General features: G+C 48.8%; 1 protein-coding gene across 2 annotated transcripts in view; it reads right to left on the reverse strand.

Annotated features, from left to right (window-relative positions):
* Nucleotides 1-24,824, reverse strand: part of cracr2aa (calcium release activated channel regulator 2Aa) — a 147,085-nt gene that overhangs the window by 94,184 nt on the left and 28,077 nt on the right. For both annotated transcript variants that reach the window (XM_086009722.1, XM_086009723.1), the window contains exons 4-7: nt 17,724-17,870; nt 13,520-13,610; nt 13,277-13,369; nt 5,075-5,262 (exon numbers count right to left, since the gene is read on the reverse strand). In XM_086009722.1, coding sequence (XP_085865848.1) covers nt 5,075-5,262; nt 13,277-13,369; nt 13,520-13,610; nt 17,724-17,870 — 519 coding nt within the window. The remainder of the gene's footprint in view (nt 1-5,074; nt 5,263-13,276; nt 13,370-13,519; nt 13,611-17,723; nt 17,871-24,824) is intronic.

The following is a 24,824-nucleotide window of genomic DNA, read 5'->3' on the forward strand; positions in this document are numbered from 1 at the left end:
GATGGGATTTCTAATCTGGAAACCGTTGAGAATCGGGATATGGATAGCCTTCCTGCAGAAGATACTTCTGTGTCTCCTGGTGTGGGAGGACAAGGGATTTTACCAAGGTTAAGAAGGTCGACACGAACAAGATATCCGGTCGACCGATTTAAAATGGACTTTTAAATTGATAGTGTTTTAAAATTGTTGAAAATGATATTATATTGTTTTAGTTGAGAGATACTTAATACTTATGTGCAATGTTACTATTTGTTGTTGTCACTTAGTATTGTGTCATGTTGAATAGTTTTATTCTTGTCTGTGCATAGTTTTAGTTGTAAATAATTAATTATAAATTGTAAAGGTTATTTAGGTTGGAGTATATTTTAAAAGGAGGGGTGAATGTGGTGATTATTCTTTATGTTAGTAAGAAGTATTGTGATTGGTTGTTTGTTTCCTGCCTTGGGATATATGTTGTAATCTCATTGGTAGTTCATGTCATGTGATTTGTGGTGGCCATCTTAAATTCAGTTCTTTCTAGCTTTGGTTGGGACTGGGTGTGGAAAGATGTGCGACAGGATTTTAAAGTTAATAAAGACTAGATTAGAAAGGCAAATCTATTCTTCATCTCAGTAACCAATGGTAATAGTGTGGTAAACCACTGTTTGTATTCCACTGTGTACATGCCTGTACATGCCTCGGCTGACTCCTCCCACGAGTCCAGGTATAAAGGTGACTGCTCCACAGTCCCTCTGTATTCTGGAGTGGTCGACCACTCGAGGCACACCTTCATTCTCTTCTTAATAAAAGCCTGTTAGTTACTCGCTTAACCTCAGTCTTTTGAGTAATTGATAGCGCATCAATTTTATTAACAAGATTTTTTTATAATGGAGAAGATCCTCACACCAGCTTGCCTGGTCTTAGACCATCGGGAGGTGGACGCATCCACCAAGTTTGCTCACTGGCTTAACTTTGAAAAATTCCTGATCGCCTCCGCTGCAATGGTCAAATCGGATGAGGACAAACTGGATGTCCTGATCTCCAAAGTGAACCACCGAGTGTACTCGGTCATCCAGGACGCGACCTCGTACACGGCTGCTCTCAAGCTCCTCAAGGACCAGTACACGCGCCCAGTGAACGAGGTGTACGCCAGGCACCTCCTGGGGAGTCGTAAACAACAACCTGGGGAATCGACCGAGGAATACCTTCAGGCACTGCCTGTGCTTGGCCGGGCCTGTGGTTGTAAGGGTGTAAAGGCCGCCGTGTACACAGAGGAACTTATCCGGGACACTTTTGTGGCGGGCCACAGGTCCAATTACACCCGACAGTGACTGTTGGAGCAGAGTGACCTCGGCCTCAACAAGGCCTCTGAACTCGCACTATCATTGGACGCAGCCTACCGGGGCATGGATGCCTACTCCTCTGCACCGTGGACGCCGCGGGGAACGACAGCCTGGGACGCGGTAGGACCGTCTCATAGCGCCGTGCCACCCCAGCCACATCCCAGCAACGGCCCAACTACCGCAGCAGTGTCCCAAGGCCAGAAATGCTACTTCTGTGGCCAGGCCAAACACCCCAGAGTGCGCTGCCCAGCGAAAAATGCGATCTGCTCGGGCTGCGGGAAGAAGGGACACTACGCCAGCGTCTGCAGGGCCAAAGCCACCCCGAACCCCAGCAGCGCCGCGTGTGGGCCATGCGGGCCGCCATCTTGGGCCTCCCCAGCCATGTGCGAACCACCGGAACAGCAGCCATTTTGGACGCCTCCAGCCACATGGGGATCATCGACGCCGCCATCTTGGACGCCAGCCGCCATCTTGGCCCCCAACACCGCCTCATCTGATACCCGCAACGACACACCGACCCCTACGCTGGCCTCCGTTACGCTGGACCAAGCGAGACCACACCAACTGGCCTGGTCCACAATGGACATTAAGGTAAATGGTCACGAAACAATCTGCCTTTTGACTCTGGGAGCACGGAGAGCTTCACCCACCCCGACACGGTGCGGCGTTGCTCTCTCCCAGTCCTGCCTGCGCACCAGCGGATTTCTATGGCCTCCGAGTCCCAGTCGGCGGACATTGGCGGCTACTGCGTGGTGACACTCTTAGTAGACGGGACTGTGTACGATCATTTTAAACTCCTGGTCCTGCCCCACCTCTGCGCTGCCGTCCTACTGGGGTTAGATTTTCAGTGCCACCTTAAAAGTGTTACGATGGCGTACGGTGGACCCCTCCCCCCACTCACAGTCCGCAGCCAGCAGCTTCCAAATTGCCCGCCGTGCACCAGGTGCAACCTCTCCACACTCAGAGTCACCCCCCCCCCACTGTTTGCTAACCTCACCCCCGACTGTAAGCCCATCGCCACAAAGAGCAGGCGATACAGTGCCGGGGACAGGGTTTTCATTAAAACTGAAGTGGAGCGGCTCCTGAAGGAGGGGATTATTGAGGGCAGCACCAGCCCCTGGCGAGCCCAGGTTGTGGTCGTTAGGACCGGCGAGAAGCAGCGCCTGGTCATCGACTACAGCCAGACAATAAATCGCTACACCCTGCTGGACGCTTACCCACTCCCCCGCATAGCTGATATGGTCAACCAGATCGCGCAGTACCGCGTCTTCTCGACCACTGACCTGAAATCAGCGTACCACCAGCTCCCTATCCGCCCTGAGGACCGCCAGTATACTGCCTTTGAGGCAAACGGCCGCCTCTATCACTTCCTTAGGGTTCCCTTTGGCGTCACCAGCGGGGTCTCCGTCTTCCAAAGGGAGATGGACCGGATGGTCGATCAAAATGCGTTGCAGGCCACTTTCCCATATCTGGACAATGTGACCATCTGCGGCCATGACTTGCAGGACCATGACGCAAACCTCGAAAAATTCCTCCGCACCGCCCAACTCCTGAACCTGACGTATAACAAGGAGAAGTGCATATTCCGCACAACCCGCCTCACCATCCTTGGCTGTGTTGTGGAACACGGAGTCATCGGTCCCGAACCCGACCGGATGCGTCCCCTTATGGAACTCCCACTGCCCCACTGCCTCAAGGCCCTGAAGAGGTGCCTAGGGTTTATCTCCTATTACGCCCAGTGGGTCCCCTACTATGTGGACAAGGCCCGTCCGCTGATCAAGTCCACCTCTTTTCCCTTGACGGCAGAGGCCCGCTTAGCCTTCCACCGTATCAAGGAAGACATTGCCAAAGCCACCATGCACGCAGTGGACGAATCCATCCCCTTCCAGGTGGAAAGCGACGCGTCCGACTTTGCCCTGGCCGCTACCCTTAATCAGGCGGGGAGACCCGTGGCCTTCTTTTCACGAATCCTCCAGGGCCCGGAGACCAGACACTCCGCTGTTGAGAAGGAGGCCCAGGCTATTGTGGAGGCTGTGCGTCATTGGAGGCACTACTTGGCCGGAAAACGATTTACCCTGCTCACTGACCAGCATTCAGTTGCTTTTATGTTTAACAACAAGCAGAGGGGCAAAATCAAAAACGACAAGATCTTGAGGTGGAGAATCGAACTTTCCACCTACAATTACGAGATCTTGTACCAGCCCGGGAAGCTCAATGAACCCCCGGATGCTCTATCGCGTGGCACCTGCGCCAGCGCACAGATCGATAGACTGCGGGCCCTCCACAATGACCTCTGCCACCTGGGGGTCACCAGGTTCTTCCACTTCATCAAGGCCCGCAACCTGCCGTACTCCATTGAGGAGGTCAGGACCATGACCAGGAACTGCCAAGTCTGTGCCGAGTGCAAACTGCACTTTTATAGACCAGACAGGGCTCACCTGATAAAAGCCACTCGCCCCTTCGAGCGCCTGAGCGTTGATTTTAAAGGGCCTCTCCCCTCCTCCGACCGTAATGTGTTCTTCCTCAACATTATTGATGAGTACTCCCGTTTCCCGTTCGCCATCCCCTGCCCGGACATGACCAGTGCCACGGTCATTAAATGTCTGAACGACCTCTTCACCCTGTTCGGTTTCCCCAGCGATATCCATAGCGACCGGGGCTCATCGTTTATGAGCGGCGAACTCCGCCAGTACCTGCTCGCTAGGGGTATTGCCACAAGCAGGACCACCAGTTACAACCCCCGGGGGAACGGACAGGTGGAAAGAGAAAATGCAACAGTTTGGAAGGCCGCCCTGCTAGCCTTACAGTCTAGGGGCCTTCCGACCTCCCACTGGCAGGATGTGCTCCCCGATGCGCTCCACTCTATTCGGTCACTGCTCTGCACTGCCACTAACGCCACCCCTCATGAGAAAATGTTTGTCTTCCCAAGGAAGTCCACATCGGGGACATCGCTACCGCCATGGCTGACGTCCCCAGGGCCGGTCCTACTGAGAAGACATGTGAGGACCCATAAAACGGACCCCATGGTCGAGAGGGTCGACCTCCTCCACGCCAACCCCCAGTACGCTTACATTGCGTACCCGGACGGGCGGGAGGACACAGTCTCCATACGAGACCTCGCACCCTCGGGGGCCCCAGTAACCCACTACCACCCCCCCCCCCCACGATCCAATATCCAACCCCAGCAGACGGCACGCCTGGGCCCCGCGACCCGCTCGACACCCACGAGGACTACACACCAGTGCCCCAGCCTACGCGGGACTCGACGCCGGAAGCTTCACTACCCTTGCCGTCGCCACGTCGATCACAGCGGCAGACAAGACCTCTGGAGAGACTCCAATACACAAACTTTTAATACACTTCACCCCGCCGGACTCATTTTTAAACAAGGGGTGAATGTGGTAAACCACTGTTTGTATTCCACGGTGTACATGCCTGTACATGCCTCGGCTGACTCCTCCCACGAGTCCAGGTATAAAGGTGACTGCTCCACAGTCCCTCTGTATTCTGGACTGGTCGACCACTCGAGGCACACCTTCATTCTCTTGTTAATAAAAGCCTGTTAGTTACTCGCTTAACCTCAGTCTTTTGAGTAATTGATAGCGCATCAAATAGCATGATGTCAATATTAGGAATTCTAATTATACATTACATAGTTAACTCCATTATGTATTTTCTAAAAAGTTTCAAGGTTCAAAGCCCATTTCATTTTATCAAAGACATATCAGATGGTCATTGCCACGGGGACTCACATTTCTCTTTCCTCATGCAGTTGGGATGTTTCTTCCTGCAGCATCTGTACTTGATGCTGAGCATCCAGCAGGTCATCACTCGTTTTCTGGAGATCTTTCTCCAACTCCTCGTTGATCTGTTTTAGTCTCTGATTCGCTATCTTCAACTCTTGCTTCTTACTGAGCAGCTCTACACACCGTCTCTCCAACTAACGTGGGTCCACAAGAAGATAGACAATAAAACGGCGCCGCCATTTTCTCTGGATTCTGAGGCACTAATCCGGTGTTAACATTACACAGCTTTGTTTTTGGGTGGACAATAAATGGAGCTTCACTATCATCACCCGTAACCAAAGAGCAAAATAAAACTTTGTTTACAGAACATGTGAAGTCAACTCCTAATTAATGTGACTAACAGAGATATTTCAACTTGGAATCTATGAACAAGCTTTATGTACAAACATTACTATAAATCAAGGGACTCGTTTGGAATGTGCAAATGTCTCAGCCTCTTACTTAACCTGCGCACTCACATTCTTAAATGAATACACATCTACGCTTCAGCAGAATAATGCATGGGTTTTACCTGGTACATTATCGTGGTGAAATGGCGAGGGGGGACGAGACTTAATATACTTTGAAGTAAACTGTAATTTTTGTTTCCCTCTCTCACAAACTTTTTCTTTGAGAAACACGCAATAAAAATTTACCTGGGAAAAATAACGGAGAACAAATCACTGGAATCTAAGGAGAACTATCCCTCCAGCACAAATTTCAGCAACTGAGCAAAAAGTTTTTAGATGAAACATATTCATAAAGCATTTTGAAAGTTTGTGGGAAAAGCCCCAGATTGGCCAGATTGTGACATGTCTGAATTGGCAAAATACCGTATAAATGTGGCAAACTATTTTATTATGGTAAAAAATTGACACAAAAGAGTGACAACAGGAAGTCAGATTTTGTAGCTAGGAAGTGCATTCAGAGGCAAGATTTTTAATAACATGCTGTGGCATTGCACACAGGACATCAAGACAAGGTGTAATCGTCAGGCACAGATCGAATACAATGAGTGACATGTGTGGCGATACGTGATATAGCGTGGCAGATCTAATACAATCTTCATTTTAAAGTCATATATTCTATCCTTATTTTTCTTCATTTCCATTATAAATTTCTATATCCTATTTATTTGTCACATTGTAATTACAACCTCGCACCAGCGGTGCTGCTGTCGTGCCTCCACTAGGGGCACTGTAATTGAAATTAATGCACACAGATACAAGATTTTTAATATATTACACTTAGATATTAAAAATCTTATATCTCGGCTTACTTCCCATCGACAAACTCATATCATATGCTTTGCTCACACTTCGTCTACTTTTTCCATTCAATTTTCCTGTCAACTGGATTCTGTCGCATTTAATTAGAGACAATTTCCCCATAAATCACTCAAAATGCTTTCTGAGGAAATTATTCACCACTTTTTCCCCTTCGTAACTTATATTTCTAGGGTCCAAAACAAGGTATTAAATAAAATTAAAAAGACATGTATTTCACAATAAATTTGCCAATGTTACACCCTTGTTTAAAAAAAGGGGAGAGGGATAAACCTGGCAACTACAGGCCAATCAATCAGTCTAACATCAGTAGTGGGAAAACTACTAGAGACCACTGTCAAGGACACAATTAATTCTCACTTGGAGAATCATGGGTTAATAAGGGGCAGCCAGCATGGGTTTGTTAAAGACAAATCATGTCTGACTAACCTGATTGAGTTCTTTGATGAAGTAACAGAGAGGGTTGATGAAGGTAGTGCAGTAGATAGAATCATAGGATGGTTACAGCACAGGAGGCCATTCGGCCTGTCGAATGTGTGTCGGCTCTCTGCAAGAGCACTTCAGCTAGTCCCACTCCCCTGCCCTTTCCCTGTAGCCCTGCACATTTTTTTCCATCCGGTACTTATCCAATTCCCTTTTGAAAGCCATGATTGATGCTGTATATATGGACTTTCTAAAAGCATTTGATAAAGTACCACATAACAGACTTATTTGGAAAATGGAAGCACATGGTATTAAAGGTACAATGACAACTTGGGTACATAATTGGCTAAGGGATAAGAGTCAGAGAGTAATGGTGAATGAATGTTTTTCTGACTGGAGAGGAGAGGACAGTGGAGTCCCCTAGGGGTCGGCATTAGGACCATTGCTTTTCTTGTTATTTATAAATGACCTGGATGTGGGTACAGGGAGTACAATTTCAAAGTTTGCGGATGATACAAAGCTTGGCAACGCAGTAAATAATGAGCAGGATAGTAGCAGACTTCAGGAGGACAGAGACAGACTGGTGAAATGGGCCGACACTTGGCAGGTGCAATTTAGTGCAGATAAGTATGAAGTGATGCACTTTAGAAGAAACAACATGGAGAGGCAGGATAATCTAAATGGTCCTATTTTGAGGGAGGTGCAAGAGCAGAGGGACCTGGGGGTGCGTATTCACAAATCTTTGAAGATGGCAGGGCAAGTTGATAAGGCAATTAAGAAAGCGTATGGGATATTTAGCTTTGTAAGTAGAGGCACTGAATACAAAAACAAGGAAGTTATGCTAAACCTTTACAAATTTCTGGTTAGGCCACAACTGGAGTATTGTGTACAATTCTGGGCACCACTTTAGGAAGGATGTCAAGGCCCTGGAGAGGGTGCAGAGGAGGTTTACCAGGATGATACCAGGGATTAAGGAGATCAGTTATGTGGAGAGATTGGAGAAGCTCCTTAGAGCAGAGAAGGTTAAGGGGAGACGTAATAGAGGTGATCAAAAATAGGAGGGTTTTGATCGAGCAAGTAGAGAGAGAAACTGCTTCCTCTGGCAAGTGGGTCGGTAACCAGAGGTCACAGATTTAAAATAATTGTCTAAAGAACTAAAGGGGAAAGGAGAAATTTCTTCACACAGAGGGTTGTTAAGATCTGGAATGCACTACCTGAAAGGGCGGTGGAATCAGAATCCACAGGAACTTTCAAAGGGCAGTTGGACATGGACTTGATAATTTGCAGGGTTCTGGGGAAAAGCTGAGGTGTGGGATGAAATTGGAGAGTTTTTTCAAAGAGTCAGCATAGGCACGACCGGCCTCCTTCTGTGCTGTAAGATTCTATGATTCTACGAACATAAGTAAATGTAAAAAACATAAGAAATAGGAGCAGGACTCGGCCATTCAGCCCCTCGAGCCTGCTCCGCCTATTCAATAAGATCATGGCTGATCTGATCTTCGCCTCAACTCCACTTTCCTGCCCGCTCCCCATAACCCTTGAATCTGTCAATCTCCACCTTGAATATATTCACTGACTCCACCTCCACAGCTCTCTGGGGAAGAGAATTCCAAAGATTCATGACCCTCTGAGAAAATAAATTCCTTCTAATTTCCATTTTAAATGGGCGACCCCTTATTCTGAAACTGTGCCCCCGAGTTCTAGATTCCCCCACGAGGGGAAACATCCTCTCTGCATCCACCCTGTCCAGCCCCCTCAGAATCTTATATGTTTCAGTAAGATCACCTCTCATTCTTCTAAACTTCAGTGAGTATAGGCCCAACCTGCTCAACCTTTTCCCATACGGCAACCCCTTCAACTCAGGAATCAACCTAGTGAACCTTCTCTGAACAGCCACCCATGCAAGTACATCCCTCCTTAAATAAGGAGACCAAAACTGTACGCAGTACTCCAGGTGTGGTCTCGCCAACGCCCTGTACAGTTGTAGCAGGACTTCCCTACTTTATACTCCATCCCCTAGCAATAAAGGCCAACATTCCATTTACCTTCCTAATTACTTGCTGTACCTGCATGTTACCTTTTTGTGTTTCATGTACAAGGACCCCAGATCCCTCTGTACCGCAGCATTCTATCGTCTCTCTCTATTTAAATAATAGTTTGCTTTTTTATTCTTCCTACCAAAGTGGATGACCTCACATTTTCCCACATTATACTCCTGCTGCCAATTTTTTGCCCACTCACTTAACCTATCTATATCCCTTTGCAGACTCTATGTGTACTCCTCACAACTTGCTTTCCCACCTATCTTTGTATCGTCAGCAAATTTGGCTACATTACACTCGGTCCATTCATCCAAGTCATCAACATAGATTGTAAATAGTTGAGGCCCCAGTGCTGATCCCTGTGGCACCCCACTAGTTACAGTTTACCAACCTAAAAATGACCCATATTTCCGACTCTCTGCTTTCTGTTAGTTAGCCAATCCTCTATCCATGCTAATATATTACCCCCAACCCCGTGCGCTCTTCTCTTGTGCAGTAACCTTTTATGCGGCACCTTATCGAATGCCTTCTGGAAATCCAAATACACTACATCTACTGGTTCCCCTTTATCCACCCTGCTCATTACATCCTCAAAGAATTCTAGTAAATTTGTCAAACACGATTTCCCTTTCATAAAACCACGTTGACACTGCTTGATTGAATTATGATTTTCTAAATGTACTGCTATTACTTCCTTAATAATGGATTCCAGCATTTTCCCAATGACAAATGTTAGGCTAACTGGCCTATAATTTCCAGCTTTCTGTCTCCCTCATTTCTTGAATAGGGGAGTTAAATTTGCGGTTTTCCAATCCGCTGGGACCTCTCCAGAATCCAGGGCATTTTGGCAGATTACAACTAACGCATCCACTATCTCTGCAGCCACTTCTTTTAAAACCCTAGGATGCAGGCCATCAGGTCCAGGAGACTTGTCAGCCTTTAGTCCCATTCGTTTGTCTAGTACTTTTTCTCTAGTGATAGTCATTGTTTTAAGTTCCTCCCTCCCTATAGCCCCATGATTATCAATTATTATTGGGATGCTTTTAGTGTCTTCTACCCTGAAGACCGATATAAAATATTTGTTCAAAGTCTCTGCCATTTCCCTGTTTCCCATTATTAATTCCCCAGTCTCATCCTCTAAGGGACCAATGTTTACTTTAGCTACTCTCTTCCTTTTTATATACCTGTAGAAGCTCTTACTGTCTGTTTTTATATTTTTTGCTAGTTTACTCTCCATCTATCTTCTCTCTCTTTATTTTTTTAGTCATCCTTTGCTGGTTTCTAAAAAATTCCCAATCCACTGGCCTACCACTAATCTTCACAACATTGTATGCCTTTTCTTTCAATTTGATAACTTCCTTCGTTAGCCACGGATGGTTCATCCTTCTCATAGTCTATCTTTCTCACTGGAATAAACCTTTGCTGAGAGTTATGAAATATCTCCTTAAATATCTGCCACTGCTTACCTACCATCTTACCCTTTAATCTATTTTCCCAGTCCGCTTTAGACAACTCTGTCTCCATACCTTTGTAATTGCCTTTATTTAAGTTTAGAACACTAGTTTCAGACACAAGTTTCTCACCCTCAAACTGAATTTGAAATTCAATCATGCTATGATCACTCTTCCCTAGAGGATCCTTTACAATGAAATCATTAATTAATTCTGTCTCATTACATATTACCAGATCTAAAATAGCCTGCTCCCTGGTTGGTTCCTCAACGTATTGTTCTAAGATACCATCCCGAATACATTCTATGAACTTGTCCTCAAGGCTACCCTTGCCAATTTGATTTGCCCAATCTATAAAAAGATTAAAATTGCCCACGATTATTGCAGTAGCTTTCTTACCAGCCCCCATTATTTCTTGATTAATACTCTGTCCTACAGTGTAGCTACTGTTAGGGGGTGTATAGAGTACTCCCACTAGTGACTTCTTTCCCATACTATTTCTTATCTCTGCCCAAACTGATTCTACATCTTGAACTTCTGAGCCAATATAATTTCTCACCACTGCACCGATCTCATCCTTTATTAACAGAGCTACCCCACCTCCTTTTCTTTTCTGCCTATCCTTTGGAAATGTCAAATACCCCATAATATTCAGTTCCCAGCCTTGGTCACCTTGCAACCACGTCTCTGTAATGGCTATCAGATCATACCCATTTATTTCTATTTGTGCCGTCAACTCATCTATCTTGTTACAAATGCTGCGTGCATTCAGATAAAGAGCCTTTAACTTTGTCTTTTTACTATTTTTCTCTACTCTGACTCTATTTGCTGGTGCACTCTTAGGTTTGTACGCATTGTCTTCTCCTGTCACACTCTGGTTCTCATTACCTCTATCGCTACTCTGCACTATTGCCTTCTCCTTTCTCTTTGACTTTCTAAATTTCCCTTCGCCTGAACCCTCCCCCCCACTATTTAGTTTAAAGCCCTATCTACCACCCTAGTTATACAATTCGCCAGAACACTGGTCCCAGCATGGTTCAAGGGAAGCCCGTCCCAACGGAACAGCTCTCTTTCCTCAGTACTGGTGACAGTGCCCCATGAATCGAAACTCATTTCTCCCACACCAATCTTTGAGCCACGCATTCATCTCTCTGATCTTATTTACCCTATGCCAATTTGCTTGTGGCTCAGGTAGTAATCCAGAGATTATTACCTTTGTGGTTCTGCTTTTTCATTTGGATCCTAGCTCCTCAAACTCACTCAGCAGAACCCCTTTCTTAGTCCTACCTATGTCGTTGGTTCCTACATGGACCACGACAACTGGATCCTCCCCCTCCCACTTCAAGTACCTCTCCAGCCCCGAGGAGATGTCCTTAACCCTGGCACCGGGCAGGCAACACAGCCGTCGGGTATCACGCTCTTGGCTGCAGAGAACAGTAACTATCCCCATAACTGTTTTATTTCTTGCTGCCATCAAAGTTTTTCCTTGAGGACCTCAACCTCTTCGAAAGGAAGTGCATTTGTCGAAGGGGCTGAACTATAACACATTTGGAGCGTAAGATGGATTACGCTGCAAACAGATTGAGGGAAATCAAGATATTTAACAACATTTTTTCAGGTGAGGGCAGTGAAGAAAATGAATGTTTCCTAAAGAAAAAGACTTGTATTTCTATAGCACCTTTCACGATCACCGGACGTCTCAAAGCGCTTTACAGCCAATGAAGTACTTTTTGAAGTGTAGTCACTGTTGTAATGTGGGAAACGCGGCAGCCAATTTACGCACAGCAAGGTCCCACAAACAGCAATGTGATAATGACCAGATAATCTGTTTTAGTGATGTTGGTTGAGGGATAAATATTGGCCAGGACACCGGGGAGAACTCCCCTGCTTTTCGAAATAGTGCCATGGGACCAAGGGTCAACAGATGACGTGGGAGGGAAGAGTTTGATGGAATAATCAGACACAAACTCTGGATGGAATGGGACTGATGGGGTGAGTCCAATTAGTTACTTGGATTGAAAACTTGCTCAGCAAGAGAAACCATCCGGTGTTGATAACTTTAAAAGCTCTGGTTGGGGACAGTGACTAACAGGGTTTCCCAGGGGTTTATTCAGGGTCCCTGAAGGTCACGTTATTAATTAAAGGTGCGTTTATACTGCCAGTTTAGCACCAGTGCAGAACAGAAATCATTGTAAAGGGGAGTTCATTGGATTAAATATAAATAACAAAATGATAAGAGAGAAAATAATGGGATTTAGGATAGCTAAATCTCCAGGACATGATGGTTTCCACCCTGGGCATTGAAAGTAGTTGTTGAGGAAGTTTCAGAAGCATTAGATATAATCTTTCAAAATTCTCTTAATTCAGGAATTGTGCCTTTATACACTGGAAAATTTGCTAATGTCGCTATTATTTAAGAAGGGGATCTAAGAAAGATAGATTGGAGTATTTTCTAAATGATGAGAAGCTGGGAACTGCGGTGGAGCCGAGAGATCGAGGGGTCCGTGTACAGAAATCACTAAAAGCTGGCGGGCAGGTACAAAAATAATTAAAAAGGCTAATGGAAAGTTGGCCTTTATATCAATGGGGCTGGAATACAAAGGGGAAGAAGTTATGCTTCAGTTGTATAAAGATCTGGTTAGATCCCATCTGGACGCTGTGTTCAGTTCTGGGCCCCGCACCTCAGGAAGGATATATTGGCCTTGGTGCAGCGCAGATTCACCAGAACGATACCGGGGCTAAAAGGGTTAAATTCTGAGGACAGGTTGCACAGACTGGGCTTGTGTTCCCTCGAGTTTAGAAGATGAAGAGAAGATCTGATTGAAGAGTTTAAAATGATAACGGATTTGATAGGATGGATATACAGAAACTATTTCCTCTGGTGGGGGGAGTCCAGAACAAGGGGCATAACCTTAAAATCAGAGCCAGGCCGTTCAGGGGTGAAATCAGGAATTGCACCCAGTTTACCCTTTTGTGTTTCTGAATAAGTTGCTCCTGTTCTTGTTCTTTAACTCTCAGCATATATTCAAGCTCTTGGCATCGTGAGCTAGACTCGGAATCCTGATCAAAAGACAGTGAGATAAACAACATGTATAAAATCTATTAGAGTTGAGTGCCTATAATATATTTTAGAAATTAATACAGACAAATCTGTCATTTAAAAACCATTACATTTCACCACACTTCCGTATTTTTATTTAAAGTCCTTACTTTGTTAAACACTCTGTCTTTTTCACTTTTGATCTGTTGTTCCATTTCCTCATAGAGATGTTTTGTTTCTTTGCCATATTCTGTTGCCAGTCTGCAAACAATCAGCAGATTTACTAATTTCATCATTCCAAATTTAGTTTTAGATGAATCAAATGCAAATCAACTCAAACAGCTAGTTATTGTCTTGAACTCTCACTGCGACTGGTGAAATCCAGAGAGACAAGCACAAGAATCAGAGAAATTAAAGAATAGCTGGTCCGGAACATTCAAACTTCTCAAATCCCAATTCCCATTCTTCTTTTTCCAAATACTTATCAAATGTCCTATTAAAATTCTCTTAACTCAAAGAGCCAGTTATTGCCCTGAACTCTCACTGTGATTGGTTATTACCTCTTACTGCACGGTGCGATGAAATGCTGAGGAGTACAAGAAAGTGGAGCTTGTATCCTCCCAATGTTGTGGCATTATCGCTAAAGAAAGGTTACTGTGACTTTGCTAAAGGTTCTTGTAGATAACGAATTGCAGAGTCTGGCTGTGAATAGTAAGTGGTGGACAAAGTGAGACAAGATGACAGCTGATTATAGCGCGGTGCAAACTGACAGAAAGGGGAGGAACGGCAACATTTTGCAAGTTATAGTTTTAAATACAAGGGCCTAGAAATCTGATTGCACCCAGAATCAGACACACAGAGGCAGGGCCAAGTGCACAGAGCGAGGCAGGCGGGGCACCATATGTCGTTCAGAGGGTGGGCTACAGGAGGGGTCTTCATCAGGCACAAGTGTTCAGGAGCTGCGGCAGGGGATAGGATGCCACAGGGGCCAGCTTGACAGATGGCGAGATTGCATACAAGCTCTGCTGCAGAGGACTCAGATGCCGACTTTGGGGGCCCAGGCTACCAAAGAAGGCTGATGGGCAAACACCGGGAAATGCTGGGCCTCTGGACAGCCTGCCAGAAAGCTTGTGGACAATGTTGCAGAGCATGGAGGAGTCCAGCTCCAACTTATGTCAAGGCTTCGTGCAGAGCATGGAGACCATTCTGTCCAACATGGACCGAGCGATCTGCTCCATCAACACCACAGTGGCGCCCATCATCATGGAGCCTCTCCTGACAGCTCTCTCAGCTGCACCTTGACTTTGGGGGCCAGTGTCGATAGGAGTTTCCAGAGCGTCACCTCACTCCCACACTCTTGTCACCTCAGTCCCAGGAGAGTGGCCTTGGCTCCATGGGCAAGACACCTGGGGCTAAAAATTGAGTAGCTAACTTCGCCGGAGCGCTAAAAGTAGCGCCCCAGAAAAATTAACTCCCCCGCGTCAGAAATTGAGTAGTTGCGCCCCAAGAGGGAGGCGGGGCGCTACTGGAAGCACCCTGCATCCCTCTTGGGGCGCTGTGAGTCAATATTGCGGCATTATGTGCCACAGCGCTACATGCTGCGGCACGTCGCGCTGCAGTGTTGCAGGCCTTCCTCCCCTTCTTAAAGGAGAGGGGCCTTGTGCAGTGCGACCTGGGGCCCAGCTGGGCCAGCAAAAGAGCCCGGCACCCAAGAGAAGTGCCAGGCTCTTGGAGTGCAGCCAGCACTCCGTGGGGGGGTGTTCAGGAGGCCGGGGACGGGAGTGCAGGCAGGAGGCCAGCAACAGAAATGGCCGCCCCGCACCTCGCCTTTAAATTGCACCTCCCCTGCCGCAGGTACGCCTCCCTGACCCCGTCGGACATAGCGTCCGGCGGTAAGTCAGGGGGCGCTCCCGAAGATCGTGAGCAGGGTGCTGCGCACACCAATGACGTCATCACCAGCAGCGCAGCGCCGCAGGGCGCTACCGGTTAGCGCCACCACTAACCTCCCGCTGAATTTTGTGGGAGGCGTGGACAGTGCCGCACCTGGGCGCTAGTTGCGTTGCGTCCCATTAGCGCCCTCTTAAGGTGCTAACGGGAGGCGCAACCAGCTGAATTTTTCCCCCTGCTGTCCTCTCTCAGGACGACAGCATGCCTGCTCGCCCATCACCCACTCCGCTAGTGCCCTTGTTAGTGCCGCACAGCCAGCTGGATTAGGCTGTCCCGGCTCAGGTCGAGAGGCTGCAATCTGCAGCCGGGCCCTCAAGGCCCAGAGCTAATCGAGGTTGCTCACCATGACTATCTGAAGACTCCTCAATGGAAGCTCAGCAGCCTCCCTCCTCCCGAGCTGCAGTCACTGGAGAGACACAGAGTAGGAGCACAAGGAATGGGAAAGATGCTCACAGGACAGGTGTGCAAGGGTGATTCAGAATGATTTCTGTTAACTGTTAGATAGAGATGGAATGGAGTTATTTGATAAATTTGTTCTGGATTTGGTTTTGGTGTTTATATTTTTAGTGAAGCGAGGGCAAGATCCAGGAGTCTGGACTGAATGAAGGAAGCAGGTTTGCGGGGGGGGGGGCGGGAAGGTGCTAGTAAGGACAGTAGTGAGGATTGTGGGACTGTTGGTGTATTGGGGACGGGAGGGATGGTTCAGGTAAAACGCTCTTGGATGAGCGGCCGAGAGCTCTGGCAGCTCGGGGCACTGGTGATCGATGTTGCTCCCACTCTGCTTCTCTTCATGTTCCTCCTCCTGCACATCTTGCTGCCCAGGCAGTGATGAGGGCTGGTCCCTCATGATGTCAGATTTGAGGAGCATGCAACAGATGACCATCAAGCTGGGTCCCCACACGGAATGTACTGCAAAGCTCCTCCCAAGTGGTCCAGGCAGAGGAAGCGTTGCTTGAACACACCGACTGTCCGCGTGGTGACGTTTCTGACAGCCCTGGTCACCCAGGAACCAACCTGTGGTTTGACGACCTGGTTGGAACAAAGGGGGCAGAGAACTGGTGCAGGATGAAAGAGCCACAAACCTGCATGATGCACTACCTGTGGTCGCAAAGAAGCTGGACGGTGAGAGAGTGGAATCCCTTTCTATTCAGAAAGATACCAAGCTGGTGATGGGGAGCATGCAAGACATTGTGGGAGCAGTCTATGGGGAAGCCTGTCATGCGGGCGGAGCCTCATGCCCTCTCGTCCAGCTTTGCTCTGTCCATGGGGAATGACTGTAGATGTTCCTCCTGCTGTAGAGAGCCTCGGGGACCTCCCTGATAAAGCGGTGGACTGCGAACTGGGAGATGTTGCTGATCTCACCTGCTGCAGCCTGAAAGTTAAAGTTAAGGGCTATGGTGACCTGGACAGCCACAGGCAGTGCTGTCCGTGCCCTGGTGCAAGGCTCGAGTTGTGACTGCAGTAGCTGACATTGCCCAGCGACAGAGCCCAGTGAAACAAAGGCTCCTCGTACATTGCTCCTCAGTGAAGTTCATGTCAAAGTTTTCTCTGAAGACCAACTATGGTCTCCTCCTCAGTGTCCTCCTCCTCCCTCTTGTCCCAGCTGCTCCTGCTCTCTACTGTCTTCCTTGCTGCTCCCCCTCATCCTCCAGCCCCAAAGGCAGCCTCGCCAGACCACCCATTGTTCGTGAGGTGTACAACACTCTTTACACAAAGTGAACCTTCCAGAGAGTGATAAAACACACCAAGGAACAGCCAGAAGTTAACCAGCAGCCTGAAATGAGCAACTAACCTGTAAGTTATGGATGATGCCTTTAACTAGCGCGTGTGCGGGGCCTTCCTGCCTGTTAGCATCATGTTGTGTTCAGCGAGTTCAGCACACGGCGGGTGAAGAGCTGGGGCAATCAAGAATGGATAATGGCACCTGTCAGAAACGCAGGACTCTAAGTTGGGTAAATTATTCCCCCATTTAAATGTTTCCGGCGAGCGATCCTGACACCAGTTTAACGTCATTAACCAATGTGGACACACTGCCTGTCCAGCTTAGGTGGTCAGTGAAAACGGGCTGTGCGCAGATTTCTAGGCCAAGGTATTTTTTTAGATTTCAAACCAGACCACTTCAACCTGGAATCTAGTGTTGGCCAGAGAGATCTTTGAGGAATTAAGGTTTGTACCATGCATCACACACAGGCCAATCAGCACCTGTGCTGCAATTCAGTACATTTGATTGGATTACTATATTTCCGTAATCAAAATATCATCAATGTATAACTAAATAAAATTGTGTAATTTATTGCTGGAGTTAGTTTTAATTGGGATATCGAAGAAAATTTCAGATACTGCATGAACAGATAATACAGTCACATCCTTTTTTCATACATACTTTAAGTAACTTGCTGAAAGGAGCTTTTTATAATTTGAACAAACCTTTTTAGAGCAAGCTCTATTATTTCCTTTTCCTCGTTGGCCTCTTGAATCTGGATGGAAACTTTTGCCAGGAATGCTTCAAAATTAGTAAGTAAATGTGGCTCATCTTTTCTGAGTTGTGTCCAAAGGCTTCGGATTTCCCTTTGGCTGAAAAATACACAATTTTATTCGATATATACACGCACTAACTGACCTCCTGTGCAAGGGCAGTCAGGGTCAAGTGAGGTTAGAGTACAGAGGATAATGGGACCAAGGTGCACAGACCTAACTCAGTCCAACATCTGCAGGTATTACATGCTATCCTTATTCTATACAACACACTTATTAAAGTTAATTAGCAAAACTTACAGCAATTTATGAATCAGAGTAGGTTGGAGTCTAGAAGTTTCTCTGCCATACTGACTAAGCAGTTACAGCACCCCAACTGGCAATAGGGGGTAATTGCAGCGTGACATCTTCTATTTTATATCTATATATATAAATCGGTACATCTGTCTGTCTGTCATTCTGTCTGTCATCGCCTGTGCGTCTGTCGGGCTATGCGCTCGAAAGTTACAGGGCGTACCTACGCGCGCGTTACCTCCAAAGAAAGCTTACGCTTCCGAGACGGTTTTAAGCATATTTACGTTTCGGCCGGGCTAAAATCGCGCCCGCGGTATCCCAAAAACCTTCAACGTTCCGCTCATTAGCATCTCATTATCCGCTCATTAGCGACAGAGTGACCTCGAGCTCGACCAATCGTACGCCGGGTTGCTGGCGTGTGCCGCCGGGCCAATCGGTGCGTGTGTGGCCAGGCCTTATCGTTCTGAACCGAGGTGAGTCGCCGCCATCTTGATTCCAAACTTTTCCTTTCTTTTTACCGCTTTCAGCGTCTTAAAAAAAAAAGTTGCTTTTAAAACACATATTGTTTTAAAAAAAAATGATTTAGAAAGTAATTAACTTATCTAATCTCATTAATTTTCCTACCTTTCCCCGTTTTTCCAGGTAGGCCTAGAAGCCTCGGCGTCTCCTCCGCACCCACGCCCGAGCTAGGCACCTCCCGGCCCCACTCGAAGGCTGGAGGGCCGAGCCTCAGCCCAGCGCCGCTAGGGTGCGCGCGCAGCAGGAGCTGAGACACGGCGTCTCTCTCTGGCTCGGCCGGGGGGCGGGGCTTGCTGAGCGTCCAGCGTTACCCTGGCAACCGGCCCCGCCGGCCGTCTCACACAGCCGCAATCGGCGGCCTTCACCTCGGGGGGGGGGCCGCGACCCTCGGGGGGGGGGGCCCGCAACCCTCGGGGGGGGCCGCGACCCTCGGGGGGGGGGCTGCGACCCTCGGGGGGGGGGGAGGCCGCGACCCTGGGGGGGGGCCGAGCGCGCAGCAGGAGCAGCTGAGACGCGGCGTCTCTCTCTGGCTCGGCCGGGGGGGCGGGGCTTGGTCAGCGTCACGGTTACCCTAGCAACCGGGCCCGCCGGCCGAGCCAGAGAGAGACGCCGCGTCTCAGCTCCTGCTGCGCGCGCAATCGGCGGTCTTCACCTCGGGGGGGGGCCGCGACCCTCGGGGGGGGCGGGGCCCCACCCTCCCTTCCCCCCCGCCACCCCCTTTTTCCCCCCCGCCCTCCCTTCCCCCCTCCCTTCCCCCCCTCCCTCCCTTCACCCCCTCCCTCCCCTACCCACCGCCCTCCCTTCCCCCCTTCCCCGCCCTCCCCTCCCCTCCTCCCTCTCCTCCCCTCCCCTCCCTCTCTTCCCCCCAGTCGCTCTCTCTCTTCCCCCCAGTCGCTCTCTCTCTCTCTTCCAACAACAACATTCCCTCGAAAAAGCCTCGGCACCGCCGGGCACTTCAGCTAGTCTATATATATATATAAAGGGATACTTCTGTCTATCTGTCCTTCTGTCTGTCCTCGGGTGTGCATCTGTCCGGCTATGCGCTCGAAAGTTACAGAGCGTACCTACGCGTGCGTTACGTCGAAACAAAGCTTACCTTTCCAAAACGGTCTTAAGCATATTTACGTTTCGGCCGGACAAAAATTGCGCCCGCAGTATCCGAAAAACCTTCAACATTCCGCTCATTATCCACTCATTACCATAGAGTGACATTGAGGTCGACCAATCGTACGGTCGACCAACCCGATGGTCGGCCAATCAATGCGTGGCGGGGGCGGGTTCGTCGCATGTGCGGCCGGGCCCTCCGAGAGTCGAGTGACAGGACGATTGACCAATCCTATGCTTCTGTGACATGACGATCGACCAATCAGTGCGTGTGTGGGCGGGCCTTATCGTTCTGAACTGAGGTGAGTGGCCGCCATCTTTATTCTCACCTTCTGTGTGTTTATTTGTTAGGAGCGATTTTTTTTTAATGTGTAAAACGTAAAAACACAATGTCTAAAACGTTAAAACACAATGAAGATGGTGTCCCATCTTCTTAACAGCCGTTTAAAAAAAAATAACTTTTGGTGTTTTCAGCAAGAATGCGCGTTCCTTCTCCGTGGCAGCTTTTTAAAAACATTAAAAAACTTTCAACATGGCCTCCCATCTTCTTAACACCCGTTTATAAAAAAATTTTAAAAAATTCTGTTGGTTTCACAGACTGCGCGTTCCTTCTCCGTGGCAGCTTTAAAAAAAAAAAAAATTCTGTTGGTTTCACAGACTGCGCATTCCTTCTCCGTGGCAGCTTTTTAAAAACATTAAAAAACTTTCAAGATGGCCTCCCATCTTCTTAACACCCGTTTTTGAAAAAAAAATGTTTCCTCTTTCGCTGACCCCCTCAAAACACTCCTCCCCTCCTCCCACTCTCCCTCCTCCTCCTCCCCCCCCCTTCTCACTCTCTCCCCCCACCTTCTCACTCTTTCCCCCCCTGCTCTCTCTCTCTCCCTCCCCGGCGCCCGCCCCTCCCTCCCTCGCACCCCCCTCTCCCTCGCCCTCTCCTCCCTCGCCCCCCCTCCCTTGCCCCCCCACTCCCCCCTCTCCCTCGCCCCCCCCTCTCCCTCGCCCCCCCCCTCGCGCGCCCCCCCTCGCCCCCCCCCTCCCTCGCCCTCGCCCCCCTCCCCCTCGCCCCCCCTCTCCCTCCCCCCCTCCCCCTCCCCCCCTCCCTCGCCCCCCCTCTCCCTCCCCCCCTCCCTCGCCCCCCCTCTCCCCCCCTCGCCCCCCTCCCTCCCTCCCTCTCCCTCGCCCCCCCTCTCCCTCGCCCCCCCCTCCCTCGCCCCCCTCCCCTCGCCCCCCCTCTCCCTCGCCCCCCCTCTCTCCCTCGCCCCCCCTCTCTCCCTCGCCCCCCCTCTCTCCCTCGCCCCCCCTCTCTCCCTCGCCCCCCTCTCTCCCTCGCCCCCCCTCTCCCTCGCCCCCCCTCTCTCCCTCGCCCCCCCTCTCTCCCTCGCCCCCCTCTCTCCCTCGCCCCCCTCTCTCCCTCGCCCCCCCTCTCTCCCTCGCCCCCCCTCTCTCCCTCGCCCCCCCTCTCTCCCTCGCCCCCCCTCTCTCCCTCGCCCCCCCTCGCTCCCCCCTCTCTCCCCAATGTGGAAGTACAGTTTCTCACCTAGACATAAAATGGCTTCCTAGGCATAGAATAAAATTCATTTAAACTTTAAATGGCCAACAGCATGATTCACTAATCATGTTTCAAGGGAACGAGACAATTTAGGAATGCCACATACGTACTCCTTGTTTGTGATAAGCTTAACAAGGAGCCTCATTTACCAAACAAACAGCCAAGGACATGATAAGGTAAACATCGGCCCACAGGCTCAGTTGGTACAGTGGGAGAACAGAAGGATCCCATAATAAAGGATTAATTAATCTTATCTCAAGGTATTTCTGTTCGTTATTCTAACGAAGCCTGGAATACGTTGTTCCAATAATTCGCAAGGTCTGTGCCTTTGTAATCAGGTATGATTCAATACTATGTCATGTGGCATAGAAAGCCTGTTTTGTTTCTGAACTGTATAAATATGTTACAAATTCTGTATTACTTTGAAGAGGTCTGATGTAGCCCTTGTCTACACAACTCTTCCCTTGCAAGCAAATAAAGCCTGTCTTTAACGATACTTTGTGTTTAAGAGTCTTACTCGGGAGTCGAGACTTCGACATTCCCCCCCCTCTCTCCCTCGCTCTCTTCCCCCCCTCTCTCCCTCGCTCTCTTCCCCCCCACAGTCGCTCGCTCTCTTCCCCCCCAGTCGCTCGCTCTCTTCCCCCCCCACAGTCGCTTGCTCTCTTCCCCCCCACAGTCGCTCGCTCTCTTCCCCCCCAGTCGCTCGCTCCCTTCCCCCCCCACAGTCGCTCGCTCTCTTCCCCCCCACAGTCGCTCGCTCTCTTCCCCCCCAGTCGCTCGCTCCCTTCCCCCCCCACAGTCGCTCGCTCTCTTCCCCCCCACAGTCGCTCGCTCTCTTCCCCCCCCCACAGTCGCTCGCTCTCTTCCCCCCCCACAGTCGCTCGCTCTCTTCCCCCCCCACAGTCGCTCGCTCTCTTCCCCCCCCACAGTCGCTCGCTCTCTTCCCCCCCCCCCCACAAGTCGCTCTCTCTCTCTCTTCCAACAACATGTCCGCGAAAAAGCCTCGGCACCGCCGGGCACTCCAGCTAGTATATAATAAAAAAAGCAGTTGGTTTGTCTGTCTGTATGTCGGTCTGTCCGCTATACACTCAAAAGTTAGAGCGTACCTACACATATTTTATATAAAAAGAAAGCTGATGATCAGGGGAGTGTCAAAGGCGTATTTACTTTTTGGTCAGACAAAAATTGTTCGGACAGTATACAAAAAACGTTCAAAAATCCGCTCATTAGCAGTTGACCAATCCTACCGCTCATTAGCATTGAGTGACGTGATGGTTGACCAATCCTACAGTTCAGTGACCTGATGGTTGACCAATCGGTGCGTCACAGGCGGGACCTAATCCTGCAGCCTCCTGAAACGTCGCCGCCATTTTTCCCCCTGCTTTTCCTCAACAGCGAGCAGGGCAGCTGCGTCGGCCCGCCAGAGCGGGAGGTGAGTTGGGGTCACTCGGGCCGGGCCTCACAACCACTCGGCCCGAGACACAGAGCGGGGGAGCGGCAGCAGGCGGCCGTCAACCGCGCGGCCCGAGACACAGAGCGGGGAAGCGGCAGCGGCCAGCCGTCAACTGCGCGGTCCTCTAAACTGCTCTGGCAACGCCGGGCCCCCCCAGCTAGTGTTTAATAAATGGGGTACAGGACCAGAGGGATCTGGGGTACAGATACACAAATCACTAAAAGTAGCGACGCAGGTTAACAAGGCCATAAAAACAGCAAACCAAGCACTGGGGTTCATTTCTAGAGGGATAGAATTGAAAAGCAGGGGAGTTATGTGAAACTTGTATCGAATCTTGGTTAGACCACATTTGGAGCACTGTTAACATTTCTGGTCTCCATATTATAAAAAGGATAGAGAGGCACTGGAATAGGTGTAAAAAAAGGTTCACAAGGATGATACCAGAACTGAGAAGATATACTTATCAGGAAAGGCTGAACAGGCTGGGGCTCTTTTCTCGAGAAAAGAGAAGACCGAGAGATGACCTGATAGCGGTCTTTAAGATAATGAAGGATTTGACAGGGTAGACGTAGAGAAGAGGTTTCCACTTGTGGGGCAGACCAAAACTACAGGTCATGAATAAGAACAGAAGAACTTAAGAAATAGGAGCAGGAGTAGGCCATTTGGCACTTCGAGCCTGCTCTGCCGTTCAGTGTCATGACTGATCTTCTACCTCAACTCCACCTTCCCGCACTATCCCCATATCCCTTGATTCCCTTAGTATCCAAAAATCTATCCATCTCTGTCCTGAATATACCCAACAATGGAGCCTCCACAGAACTCTGGGGTAGAGAATTCCAAAGATTCACAACCTTTTGAGTGAAGAAATTTCTCCTCATCTCAGACCTAAAAGGCCGATCCCTTATTCTGAGACTGTGACCCCTGGTTCTAGACTCCCCAGCCAGGGGAAACATCCTTCTTGCATCTACCCTGTCAAGCCCCTTCAGAATTTTATATGTTTCAATGAGCTCCCCTCTCATTCTTCTAAACTCTAGAGAATATAGGCCTAGTCTACTCAATCTCTCCTCATAGGACAACCCCCTCATGCCAGGAATCAGTCTAGTAAACCTACATTGCACTCCCTCTAAGGCAAGGAGACCAAAACTGTACACAGTACTCCAGGTGTGGCCTCACCAAGGCACTATACAACTGCAGTAAGACTTCCCTACTCTTATACTCTAATCCCTTTGTAATAAAGGCTAACATACCATTTGCTTTCCTAATTGGAGTTTGATAAAGTACCACATAATAGGCTTGCCAGCAAAGTTGAATCCCATGGAATAAAAGGGACAGTGGCAGCATGGATACAAAATTGGCTAAGTGACAGGAAACAGAGAGTAGTGGTGAATGGTTGCTTTTCAGACTGGAGGAAGGTATACAGTGGTGTTCCCCAGGGTTCGGTTCTAGGACCACTGCTTTTCTTGATATATATTAATTACTTAGACTTGGGTGTACAGGGCACAATTTCAAAATTTGCAGATGACACAAAACTTGGAAGTATAGTGAACAGTGAGGAGGAGAGTGATAGACTTCAGGAAGACATAGACAGGCTGGTGGAATGGGCGGACACGTGGCAGATGAAATTTAACGCAGAAAAGTGTGAAGTGATACATTTTGGTAGAAAGAATGGGGAGAGGCAATATAAACTAAATGGTACAATCCTAAAGAGGGTGCACGAACAGAGAGACCTGGGGGTATATGTGCACAAATCGTTGAAGGTGGCAGGGCAGGTTGAGAAAGCAGTTAAAAAGGCATACGGGATCCTGGGCTTCATAAATAGAGGCACAGAGTCCAAAAGCAAGGAAGTTATGATGAACCTTTATAAAACACTGGTTCGGTTTCAACTGGAGTATTGTGTCCAATTCTGGGCACCGCACTTTAGGAAGGATGTCAAGGCCTTAGAGAGGGTGCAGAAAAGATTTACAAGAATGGTTCCAGGGATGAGGGTCTTCCGTTACGTGGATAGACTGGAGAAGCTGGGGTTGTTCTCCTTGGAGCAGAGAAGGTTGAGGAGAGATTGTTTTTTTTTTTTTTTATTCGTTCATGGGATCTGGGCATCGCTGGCAAGGCCAGCATTTATTGTCCATCTGATAGA

Source organism: Somniosus microcephalus, chromosome 16 (genome assembly GCF_052327205.1).
Source record: "Somniosus microcephalus isolate GS21.2 chromosome 16, FLI_Smic_1.0, whole genome shotgun sequence".
NCBI lineage: Eukaryota > Metazoa > Chordata > Chondrichthyes > Squaliformes > Somniosidae > Somniosus > Somniosus microcephalus.